Source organism: Perna viridis, chromosome 2 (assembly GCF_037379345.1).
Source record: "Perna viridis isolate PV_CMFRI_1.1 ecotype Kerala chromosome 2, ASM3737934v1, whole genome shotgun sequence".
Classification (NCBI taxonomy): Eukaryota; Metazoa; Mollusca; class Bivalvia; order Mytilida; family Mytilidae; genus Perna; species Perna viridis.
This window is the reverse complement of record NC_142446.1, coordinates 9,961,389-9,974,939: the sequence shown is the minus strand read 5'-3', so window position 1 is coordinate 9,974,939 and position 13,551 is coordinate 9,961,389. Positions and strand designations below refer to the sequence as shown.

General features: G+C 31.5%; 1 protein-coding gene across 3 annotated transcripts in view; it reads right to left on the bottom strand.

The window, feature by feature from the left end:
* Nucleotides 1-534: 534 nt before the first annotated feature.
* The window catches only part of LOC148623583 (uncharacterized), a 25,526-nt gene continuing 12,509 nt past the window's right edge, over nt 535-13,551 (bottom strand). For all 3 annotated transcript variants that reach the window (XM_088565493.1, XM_088565494.1, XM_088565496.1), the window contains exons 7-13: nt 13,258-13,403; nt 11,457-11,582; nt 11,029-11,170; nt 8,228-8,394; nt 6,047-7,298; nt 5,265-5,351; nt 535-4,655 (exon numbers count right to left, since the gene is read on the bottom strand). In XM_088565493.1, the coding sequence (XP_088421619.1) occupies nt 4,621-4,655; nt 5,265-5,351; nt 6,047-7,298; nt 8,228-8,394; nt 11,029-11,170; nt 11,457-11,582; nt 13,258-13,403 (1,955 nt within the window). In that variant the 3' untranslated portion in view covers nt 535-4,620. The remainder of the gene's footprint in view (nt 4,656-5,264; nt 5,352-6,046; nt 7,299-8,227; nt 8,395-11,028; nt 11,171-11,456; nt 11,583-13,257; nt 13,404-13,551) is intronic.

Here is a 13,551-nt window from a genome sequence, read left to right as displayed (position 1 = left end):
ATAGGGACTCAGCAACCTAATTTCTGATAGGGACTCAGCAGCTTTGTCTGATAGGGACTCAGCAGCTATTTCTGATAGGGACTAAACAGCTTTTTCTGACAGGGACTCAGCAGCTATTTCTGATAGGGACTCAGCAGCTTTTGGCAAAGCAACTGGTAAAAGGATATGCTATTTATTCAGTAAGGCTGGGGAACCAAATTTTGCAAATTCTTCTAGTTTGAAATGACTGTGACCTTGAATTTTTTCAGTATAATTTGTGAAAAATCAAAATATGCAATTTTTTACCCTATTTTAGGGGCATGTACACATAGCACACCTATCCTTGGATCTCTGCCTAATTAATGAGATTGCAGTATACTGTTTTTTTTTTTTGTTCCAATCAATCCTATCATGTGCATGTTGGTTTCCTTTATCAGTTTAAAGAATCGGACAGAGTGAGTAAGTGTTTTGTAATTTTTATGCCCATATTGATGTAAATAAAATGAGTAAGTGGACCAAAGACACAATAGTTTTTTTTTTCATAATAAAAACAAGTGCTTTCATATTGCTTTTATTCATCAACATTGTTAACATGGATGGTTTGAAATAATTACAAAAATGTAATTGTAAAAAAAATTATTACTTCACAAATGAACAAATATCTTTAAAATAATATGTGACACTTTAGTACATGGATTTTCGCCATTTATAAAATTCTGGGAGTTTTATGGACCTTCAAGTGCAGCATAAGATAATGCAATAATAAAAACATATGTTTAGTATTATTTGCCAAAATGATCTAGAACAGTAAAAAGCCTTATTTTAGCACAATGACATAATGGGGATTTCATGATCAATCTCATTCACCAATATCTTGAAGGGTTATAATCATCTGATAAACCTAATATTGTACAATATGAAAGATGGAAAAATAAAGATATCAACAGTCTAAAAAAATAGTAGTTGTCAAATATTACTTATGTAGATCAGTTATTAGATAGGCCAGCTAACCATCTAAATAAATAAACAACATATCTTATATAGCTTATGTTACATATGAACTAATTTGAATGATAATTTTGTGGTCCCTCCAAATTAAACGTGTAAATAAAATATTAAATAACATATTTCTGATAATTTTTCATGTTTTAGTACAATCTATTCAATCCATTTGAAATTTACATTAAACAATGAAATGTTTTTTTAAATAAATAGTAATTTATTCTTGAAATACAAACTTCTTAATCACTGCAGATTGAAATACATAAAATAAAATGCTTCTCATGGTGCAACTTGATAGAAACTCAGAATTTGGCTTGTCATTCAAATAAATGTTTGACAAAGAAAAGTTTCTTAAACATAATAAAAGCAACTGCAATTAAACATTTGACCAAATATTAAGGTGTACATTAAACCGATTTAACTGATGTTGAACCAACTTTGTTACTGGAGGGCATAATAAAAAAAAAAACAGACACTTTTACAATGGATTAAGAACAATACAAAAATTAACATTAGACAAACTATCACATAATACTAACAAGGTAACCTTCACACAGTTTGTCCCTAATACAAGGTAACCTTCACACAGTTTGTCCCTAACACCTATTCCAGTGTTTCTTTGTGGTATGAAAGATTTGATTTAATATACTAGATAATCAAGTAGAAAAAGATTTAATTTTGGTCCTTCTTCCTAAACATATTATTATAAATTATTACTAGCTTATTCTTTAATAAACTTGAGTTCCTTTAAAAGAATATACCAACTCAGTACTCCAATTTTTAATTGGTCAATTCTAGTAAAAGAAAACACACCTCAAAAATATTGTTTCTACAATCCAAATAAAAACAATGTGACACAGAAAATTTTCTGCCAAAACTAAATCAAGAACTATCTTATCAAACTTTGCACCTGAGAGAATCACAACCAATAACTGATTAAAAGTAAATAAATGAAATTTGCCCAAAGTTTTTACAAACAAGCAGCAATGCATAATCAATTTGAAATTTTAATATATGTTCATTAAACACCATCTCTGAGAAAAAATATTGTACAAAAATCTGTAAACCAAAAATAATGGGTAAAATCTGCCTTAATTCAATGAAAATTCTCTTCAGAAAATACAAAAAACTTGATATTATACAATCTGTAATATAAATTATCATGGATGAGTCAAACAGTCAAGGTACTTTAAATACATTATATTGTAGGATATCAATGTTTTGTGGGTCCTAAAAATTTCATTAACTACTTGAGTTTACTTAATTTGAATAAAGCCTTTAAGTTTTCAACAGAAAATCACATTTGATTGGGAATTAATATCATCAGAAAAAAGTTAAAATTAGTACCCCATGGACAATAGTTTTTTCACAGTACAAATAGCGAATACAGCTGTTACCTGTAAACCTGTTTAAAGTAATAGTAACTAATTTCTGCTTGAGTATTGAGTAAGTTTTTATACATAATTTTAGTGTCAGAATATATTGTCGAGTTTTATGCTCTTGAATCATAATATAATGTACTATATAACAGAATCCATTTGAACTTTTTATGTTTTTATGTTAAATGAATTACAATGAGTATTACTTAGTAGCATTTATTCAACATACCTTTTATATATATAAACTACTATAATCAATTGTATTCTATGAGGATTGAATTTTCTTCAAATCAAATTACAGCTGATTTAATCAGTAACTCGATCTGAAGATCTAATGGTTACTATAGCCATTGGCACGTCAACACCTCCTTTTCTAATTACCGTTAGGCAAACAAAAATGGCATTTACTACCTTTACTTTCATGAAATTTAGGAACTAGAATAAAGGCAATTTGTAGTCACTTTAAAAGGATTCTTGACCAAAGATGACCAATGAAAATGTCTCTCTGACCATTGATACCCAACAATTAGTAGTAATAAACACAATAACTTACATCACTTTGTAAATTGCATATGGAATATTGTGGGGATCAAAACTGATGTGATGAATACATGTATAACTAGAAATACTGTGAGCAAGTTCACACAGAGAATAGCCCTGCTTCAAATGGAGTTCAATGTAAAACACTGAATTCACCAACAGTACCATAACTTTATTCCTTCATACACATCTCCATATGATGCCCAATCTTCCTATAAAATTTCATCAAAATCTCTTGAGGGGTTTAGGATTTGACTTTACTCACATATCATACTCTAAAGTTGGATTTTCTTCCCTTGGATTGTACATCTACATTTGATCCCCAATCTTCTTATAAAATTTCATAAAATTTCCATTAAGCAGTTAATGAGGAGTTGCCTTTACAAGGTTTTAATACAGTCGAACCTCGATGTGTCGAACTCGGATTAGTCGAAATCTCGGATAACTCGAACTGATTACAAAGTCCCAGCAAAACTCCCCTTACTCTAATATAATTTTACCTCGGATGACTCGAACTCGGATGAATCAAAACCACGGATAACTCGAGGTAATCAATCAGTCCCCTCAATAGGACTTTCAGGTTAATTAACCCTGGTGTCTCAAAGTCAACTAATTAGTTGGAAAACTGATTGCTTTATTACAAACCATGATCGAAGTGTGTTTTAACAATGATTAGCGTGGCTTTTAAAATTAATTTGTTGACACTCTTTATGGTTTGATTTGTTTATTTAATTAATTTAAAATTGTGCATGTTGTTAAAAGAAACGAATTCTATTAATAACACGTCGGAATTTACACTAACAGTGGTATCGGATATTTTGATATTTTTATTTTTTTTTAATACAGATGAACAGACGATAGTAAGAGTATTTCAACAATGTAGAGCACATGGTTTGACGATACTCCTGATTGTGAATCAAACAAAGCAGCATGTTATGAACTATAACGTTTTTGATGTAGAAAAAATAAAAAGGAAATTTCACTAAAATACTTGGTGCCGTTCAGTGTTTCAAACATGATATACAACATACAAAAAAAAAATATCTTCCGATATGAAATGCAAGACATTACGAAGTACCGTGTAAAGTGAGGTACATGTACATGTACAAGTACATCAAATGATGTGAATTCAGAAACAATCATTGACCAAACTACTAGTATTTCCGGTTTATCCTTGACCTCGAACCTCGGATAACTCGAACATTTTAGCTTGGTTCCTTCGACTTCGACTTAACGAGGTTCGACTGTATGTAATAATCTTAAGTTAAACTATCTTCTTTAGACAGACAGACAGGGTGATTTCTACAAGTATATACCCCTAAAGTTTGTTTGGCAGGGTATAATAAAAATACTTTAATAATAAATACATAATAAATTAACTATAGCAAGCCCTTGAAAACAAGAAAATTAAAATGAACGTATGTGACAACCCACAACATTTATCTCAATTATTTCTGGTTAAAGCAGTTTTATGCCACAAAAAATCTACTGACATCAATAAATTAAATAAGACAAAGATGCATATCTACATAAATTAGATTTCTATAAGTCACATTTTATTATCAATAATCTCTCATCAATGAATTATAACATTCTATAAATACATGGCATCTATAGCATCTACACTGATTCAAATGTGCACTTAACATGTATACTACATAAAAAAGGCAGCTAAACTGTTAGTTTTGGCTGTGAAACACTGGATATTCATGGAAATGATTCAATCTATAGCAGCACTGTCTGGGTCAAATGAACCTGAAAAAAAGAACCATTCCTTTTAGAAACTTATAAGTTCCTGATAACTAACAGTTATTCAAGATGTCTCAGGTATCAATAAATCTGCATTTTTGACATTTGATAGTTTAGATTTTACTCAAACCTAGTGTAATGGCTTCTGCAATGAAAGTTACATCAACAAGAGTTTTAAACATCCCACTGGACTGATTTACAACAAGTAATAAAGTTAAGTTGGCATCAATAGAGCTGCTGAACTGTCTTAGATAGTTATCTGGACAGAAAATCTAAATTTTCTATCATTTCATAGGTATTGTAACCTAAGTTTGATAAGATACTTATTCTGACCATGTTTTGGAATTTAAAAAAATCCTATAAGGATCCCTTCATTCATCAAAACTTTCCTCATGGTAAAGTTTCATAGAGATCCATACAAATTTTTTTTTATAATTGCTGGCAGTGTCAAAGGAAAAAAAAGCAATAAAATTCACAGAATTACATAGAGTAATGAAATGAATTTGTTATCCACATTTTTCTGAAAACAGGCTGTTTTCCATAGCAGAATTTAAAATTCATTCATAATTCACAAACATTATAGGGCCTGATATTAAACTGACAAGTTTTACTAACCTGGAAAAATATTATTTCCTTTGGTAACATTTGCCAACATTTCATCAAGTTCTCTCTCAAAGTCATCAGGACTACTGTATGATGTTCCTACAAAACATTATCCTTCTATGCTATGACTATTGTCAAGTTAAGTGAGTCAAGACAAACATATTAAATGTTCAAATCAACATTATATTGCTACACCCACTATCCTGTTCAAAGTCATCTCTTAATTGTCTCTCCTTGCAATGATCTCAACATATACCATAATAGGGATTATAAATTTTAAGAATGTGCCATTTTTCATGATTTTCAGAATTTCAAAGAGCCATTCTTCAGCATTCTTGTTTAAATGGACATTTTCAGATTAAATGTGATATAGACAGCTGAGGCACGGTCCCATCTACTCATACCAAGGAGTTTAGAAATAAATGTACTAACATGGTTTTCACTTGTAAGTAAAAGCCTTAAGTATGATTATGTCTTACTATGCATCAGACAACAATTATTTTCCTTCATGTATATCAGTATATAATGACTAACCAGTAAAAGATGACAAATTTCCACAAAACAGGATGTGTATATCAGGCAGCAACCCAAATTGCATACCATGTATGCCTCGTCATTTTAAAGTCACATACCAAATTTGAAATCAATCCATCTGTTGGGAGCTGAGATAATTGCAACAAATTCGGAAAAACAAATGAACAGATGGACAAGGTGATTCCTACTTACCATCCACTCTTTGACTGAGGGTATAAAAAAAGGCTTCAAAATGAACATGTATTACTAAATAATTATACCTTCTTTCATGTCTGCATTACTATTAAGATCCATGCTTATATTTGAAATTCCATCAGATGACACATCAAGACCTTCTATAGCACTAGCTAATTCCTGTGTCAGTCCATTCAATGTTAATGATGTTTGAAAGTTAGGTTTAACAGTATCTTCTACATTTGTCCACAGTTCATTGTCATAACTGCCAACACCTGAATCAATTTCTTTAATTTTAATCTGCTCTATATTTCCATTCAGTAAATGTTCTGAACCGCTGCTATTAGTCTGAACTTTATTGGATTGCACATCACCAGTAGTTTGTACATTATCACAGCCTGTATTCTCCACAACAATATTACCACAAACCAATGCATTATTATATTCTGTATCAGCTTGTAGGACTACACTACACACCTCATTACCTTCCAATGTTTCAATAGTCACATTCTCTTCACTCCCTTTAATGTCAATACTACCAACTTCAATGATATCTTTTTCTTGTTGCAAAGACACGTCTAGATCGCTATTGCATTCAACACTATGATTGACTGATTGCTTTGATGAGCCTGAGGAACCAGTGAAACCACTAGAAGTGTCATTACTTATAATTTGGTCCAAAATTTGATTTACACTTTCTGTTACCAATGCATTTGTTATATCAGCAAATTGTTCTACTTTAGAAAGTTGTAACTGACCAGTTTGGCCTTCTGCCGAGTCATCAGGAATGTTATCAGAATTAATTATTACAGGTTGGATAGGCATCACAGGTAATGATGGAGGCAATGCCATAGGAAGTTCTATTACAGGAGGCAGTATTGATGGCACAGGAGCCATGGGCGACATGGTAGAGTTATTGACTTTAGATACTGTAAATATTTTACGAGCTTTCACACTTGGACAATACTGAGGACTAAGCAATAGTTCACCTGGCGGAGTGCTGATAGAATGACTATACTGAGGACTATGTAACAATTCCTTAGAAGTAATAAATGAGTTAGGTGATGGAATGGTATGGGTAGGTTCAACAGTGTGGGGTGAATCAAGAGACGCTTCCCGTGGACAATCTGGCATCATTAACAAGCTTGGTCTCCTCACTTTATTGCAAGGTTCAATAAATGGAACATCTTCATTTTGTTTCTCTGTGTCCTTATTTTGCTCAAGTCTCTTGGAAGTCTTTTCTTGTTCTAACTTATAGAACAATTCTCTATTTTGTTCAAGCTTTGAATTGATTTCTTGTTGTAGTCTCCTTTGTTGATCTGCATAGTCTTTTATACCCTAAAAGTAAATACAACATTAAAGCCTTACTAAACAAACATTAAGTATTTACTAAACTGTATTGTGCTTAAATAAAACCAAGAAAAAAATAAGGGTCCAGAATGTTTTATATAATACAAGGGACCAAATTTGTTTCATACAGGAGTCCATGTTTGTATCACACAAGGAAGCACAGTTAGTCTTGTACAAAGATCATGAAAGTTTGCTGGTCTTAAATTCAAGGATCCATAAAGCTTCACCTTCATAACACAGGTGTTCTGCTGTAATAAAGTAAGACTGGTAGAATGAAGAACAAATTTTTACCTACAGAGCTATTTAAATCACTCAGTAGCCTAGCTAGATCTGTATTGAAATCAGTATTGCCCAATTTCAAATTGCTTGAAGTTTCAATCTCCTCTGCAGACCAATTACTTGCCTTCTGACTTATTCTGTATCATTCAGCTAGCAAATTATCTCAGCTAGAATGTGAACATTTTCACAAGGTATGAGCACAACTCATAACAAATCTGCAAAGTTGTTTACTGTGTATTGTACAAATTTGCATAAATAGGTGGGGTTTCCTACTGAGTGTGGCAGAGGTATAAAAGCTTTGAAATAGCAAATATACCTTTGCCAATGATTGATTTTATACTAGGAGTTAAAAATAACAGAATCGCCAACTAATTGAAAAAGATTTGCATTCACTAACCTCTTCATAAACACATATAGAACTCTAGTGTTATATCCTCTAGTCCCAGGTTAGAAACAATGTGGGATCAATGATGTAATGACAATTAATCATAAATGACTCTCTTGCTACTTTTTCCAAAATAAATCTAGCATTGATCAAATAGGTCAGGGGTCAAAGAAATATTACTTTTTCTTCCATTATCCCATTGCCCTGCCAATAATAATATACATATATGCTGAGTCATTAATTTCTATCTTACTGCTTCTTTTTTTGTGTCTTTATCCATATCCAGACGATGAAGAATGTTGTTGACCTTCAAAGCTAACGACAAAGCCATCATGCCTGCTGTTTTAATCTCATTTTCTCTCAGGTCAACCCTTACTAGTCGAGGACTATCTGCTATCACTTCTGCCAAGGCAACTGCTCCTACAATAAAATCAATAAACTGTTCACAACAGCTAATTCTAATATAAATACGATAGTGGCAAAATTATGTTCATTAAAATTTCAGTGCAAATTGAATGCCTCACAGAGATGCAGGTTTTCATTTCAAAGGGACATAACTCAATGAAAACAGACTGAAACCCCTATACTGGTAAAAGTAAAACATAAACTCAATACTAAAAAAAGCATTTACAATTGGATGTGCAAAAAGCTTAAGTAATGAGATTTTCATTTCCAAGAACCATTTCTCTCACAAAAGCATAATTTCTCATTTTGGAACTTGACAATCCATGTTATCTTTAAGTTATAACTTTTATTAAGTTTATTTTTGCAAATATATATTTGTTAAAATACAGGGGTAAATTCAACATAAAAATGATAGAAAAAAAACCAATAGAGTTCAATTGTTTTGGACCCATGGTAAAAAAAGAACACCTAGAATTATTTTTAATAAATTTAAGGCATTTTCAGACTCTTCACAGAAAGTCACCATTTTCAAACTAGAAAAAAGCTCACTCAGATGATACCCCAGCTTTCCTACACAGAAACCATATAGGATACAGCAAAATTGATTTAAGCATTCAGATGGAAAAACAAAACAGGATAAGCACAATGGCATTATGTAAAATAGAATACTCGAAAGTGTCATAAAATTCCATTCAATGATTTCTGATGAGTTGTGGATTAGAAGAGGGTCCCCACTTGTTCAAAAAATGACAAAGTCCATATTTTGCTTCAGGGTACCCCAAATTCTTTCAAAAGGAAAAACATAATTGGAGGTGCACAATGGTACAATGTAAGAAAGAATCTGTGAAAGTTTCACCAAATTCAACTCAGTGGTTTCAGAGGAGTTGCAGAATAGAAGAGGGTCCCTCCTGTGTCAACAAATGACAAAGGCCATATTTTGCATCAGGAAACCCCAAAAGTCATTCAGAGGGAAAAAAAATAGGATGTGCACAATGGCACAATGTAAGAAAGATTCTGTGAAAGTTTCATCAAATTCCATTCAGCAGTTTCAGAGGAGTTGCGGATTAGAACAGGATACCGACAAATGGATGGATGAATGAACATCATAATCACTATATACCTGGGGTATGACAACAGTATTGACTATATCACTCAAAATATTCGCAAAATATTCACTTTTATGCATACACTTTTGCATATCATAATTTTTGGTATTTTGGGCACTCTCTTTTTAGTTCTACTTCTTTAAAGTTAGCACTTGAAAGTTATTTTGTCTAAATGCTGGCTTGCACACTACTAAAGTAACATTATGTATTAAATACTAGAAATGATTCTTCAGTTTGATAATCTTATGACAAATAATGTACTGGTATAACTTCACCGTTGTTGAACTGTTAGTTAATCATTTAATTTCAAATGACGTTCTAGTTTATTTCTTTTTTTTTCTTTTACTACCTTTCAATTTAAAGACTGAAGTCCTGATTGGTTAAGATTTTCAAACTGAGATAATTCTGGTTTCCAGCATGTTGGTCATTTTATCGGACTTCAAATTTGAAGTTGGATGTTTGTCTTGGTCTTTTACATGCTCAGACTGAGAATAAACTTTAAAAAAAACTTATTTTTTGTAGTCATTTAAAGATAAATATTGGAATTGGTGTTACTTCATAACAAACTAGTCTGTCACAAAATATCTGAATGTGTCAAAAAATAAACGAGGTTGGTTTTGACCACACATGGACGTTCTAACAAGTAAACAAAACATCATATCTCTTGGACTTTTTTCTTCATAATGGAAACAGTAGAGAAGTTCTGAGTGATTAACATGTTGGTAGATAAAAAAATGTTTCAAACATGTTTTACTTCTATATTAAAAGCATTCAATCGATTAATAAATAATTATGAACTCTGACTAACTCATAATACTTGACAGCACCACATGCTTTCGTTACCATTGAAAGATCAGCTGGAAAATGATGGAGTTTGTGGAATTTGTCTTTAATTTTTAATACAAATAATAAATGTATGAAAATTATCCAAGTCACTTCAATTCAATTGTAGACGCAATGGGACTTGGCACATGTACTGTAATATAATTATGCAATCAACTAATCAGTTACAGATAAATCACTATCACAGGTAACTGCAACTGATGCACACCTGTCAATGAATTTCCAATAAACAATTTGGAGACATGTACACAGGATGTTTAGACACCAATTAAACCACCCAGACTGTAATTTATAAGGGTTGACAATTTTTTATATCCAATACTGGAAAATGGTCATTGATCATTTGCAAAATTTGTTGGTCATTGACCAGCATTTCTCACCGTTTTCAGAGCCTTGTTGATGACCAAATGTTATCACAGGCTATAAAGCAGCACTACACTTATACACTACAACTCTTGACAATAATTGATACCATATTAACTGCTGCCAGGTCCATACACCATCACTAATTAGAGTAATCACACTATGACTAATTAGATCAATCACACCATGACTAAGTAGCATAATCAAACCCTGATAAAGTAGAGTAATCACACCCTGACTAATTAGAGTAATAACACCATTATTAAGTAGAGTAATCACACAATGACTAAGTAGAGTAATCACACCATGACTAAGTATAGTAATCATAACACTTTACCTTCACAAGTAACTTTAGTTCCCTGCAGTCCTAGTCTTAACAAGGATTTATTCTGTAGTAACCCTTCCTTCAGTAGATGTATGCCTTCATTTGTTATACTGTTATGGCCAATATTTAAAGTCTCTAAATTTTTGGTAGATGTCTGAAAAACAGAAGCAGATGGTGCTGTTATTTGAGGTTTCTTAAAATTTGTACAAAAAGTAGTTGAACACTAAACTTCAAAAATACCAGTGACAAAATCCCTTGTCAAAAGACACTGTGGAGATAACAGCTCTTGTCAAGTTTTTCTAAAATTTATTTCATTAAAAGTTATTGAGGATTACTACAGGAAAATCAATGGCATGGTTTTAAAGCATTGGCTTAAATTCAACCACATAGATTAAAACATTGTAAATAATGAAGTGTACCAAATGATTATGTATACATACAAGTGCTTTAGCTAAAGCAGTCATTGACTGGTACGTCAATAAATTATTCCACATAACAAGAGTATTTAACCCTTGGTACAAGTTCTGTTCATACAATCCATCACAGATATGTCCAACACCAATATCCTGTCAATAAAAATATTGCTTCAATTCAAAACACTATTATTTAACAATTATCAGGGGCTGTTCTGGCTTTGAAAATTATGTCACCAGAAAAAATTGCCAGCTGACAATTTTTGTTTCCAATTTTTAGGACTTGGAGCCAACATGGGAGTCCAAATAATGATTCTTTTAAAAAATATGACAGTAAGTCCACTGATGAGTTATATTATCAATTCATCAAAATAACTTTCCATCATGACATACATGTACCCCAGTTCACTCTTGATGCATGTATAAAGCAGGTTTTTAGGCAGGATCTAAAACCATTACTCCTGAGTAGTCATCTTTGACTTGATATTTCTATACTTGTATAGTCCCTGACTTTAAAAACATGCTGACCTTTGTCCTTTGTGGGCTTATTAAATTTATCTTAAAATATAATTTAATTTTATTTTAATAAATTTTAACAATCTTAATTCAATTTTTTCAAGGGAAGCAAACTACCATGGCCCACTAATTATGTCCCTTTTTTGTTCTCTCTTGTTTTTTGTACTGAATATTTTGGCTCAATTTTCCCACCAAAAAAGTCACTTGGCCATTAGATAAGTGTTAATAAAAGTCAACCATTTTCTTTTATCAGTTCTTGCATGTGTTTTATACACTTCCTGATGGAATAATCAGTGTTAATTAGATTTAATATATTTTTTATAAGGTAAATTTGTTTCTAAACATATCATATGGTTTAAAATAGCCCTGAGATGTGTTTGTAGCCATGTGCACATGACCATGATTGTGTTTACCTTTGACCAAATGATGGGAGTTTTGATTGGCTCAATATTATATTTACATCTGATTGACACCTCTCATGAACATTTATTTGAAGAGATGACAAATCAAATGAATTGTGAGATCAAATAAAAAATCACATTTATTTCATTACAAAAAATCAGTACATTAGAAAACTAGAAAAACTGTTAGAAAATGCTCATTAAATTCTTAACGTGCACCGATTTGGATCAAAATCTAAAAATAGGAGGTGCACGATGGGAATATGTATTAAAGATTTCGTGAAAGTCTCATTTAAGTCCATTCAAAGATGTAGGATAAGTGATAGATAAGAGATGAGACCCTCTCTAGGTAACAAAAGGAAGGAAAGATTTATAATCCAAAGGAAGGAAGGACAGACACACTTATCACAATACACCTGCCATTTTGCAAGTTGAGTGTTTTTATACATAATGTTCTAACAAAATAATGGATGCATTTTATATTGCAAAATCAAATTCAGTAAAACAGATGGACATCCACAAAATGAACTTTGTAAGTTTTTTTCATATAATCACATTTTTAAAGGTACAGGTACTTTAAATGTGTTACATGTATATGGTAATGACGAAACAATTCAGCCTGAAGTGTACTAAAGGCAAGCTGTTTTCATATTTATTTTGACATTTAAGATATCTCATATAATATATATCTTACATGTTATATCAGATATCTTAATTAATATACAATGTACCATATGTCTTGATTAATGTATAAGATATGTCGATAGTATATAAGACATCTTGAATAAGCTTTTAAAAGAGATGAACTCATAGGTTATATTAGATACCTCAAGTTTTATATAAGATATCTGATATATTATAAGAAATATGGCATTTAAATAAATATTAAAAAGGCTTTCATATTTTCTCACCTGTAGGTGATTATTTCTGAGATCTAGTAATTCTAAAGTATGGTTGTACTTTAAAAGACTCCCAATCTGTATTCCATCTGAAGGCATCAGCTTGTTGTCAGCTAAAAATAGTTCTTTTAATATCTCATTCATCTTCAATGCTGCCACTGAGAACAAATAAATACAAAAAATATAAGGGAGACAATATTGAGAAAGCAACAAGTAATTTAATTTAAGATTTAACTCACTCTCTGATAGGATAAAAAATTTTGTCTATCATCTCACTGACCAAATATTTTGAATTGTAATGTGACT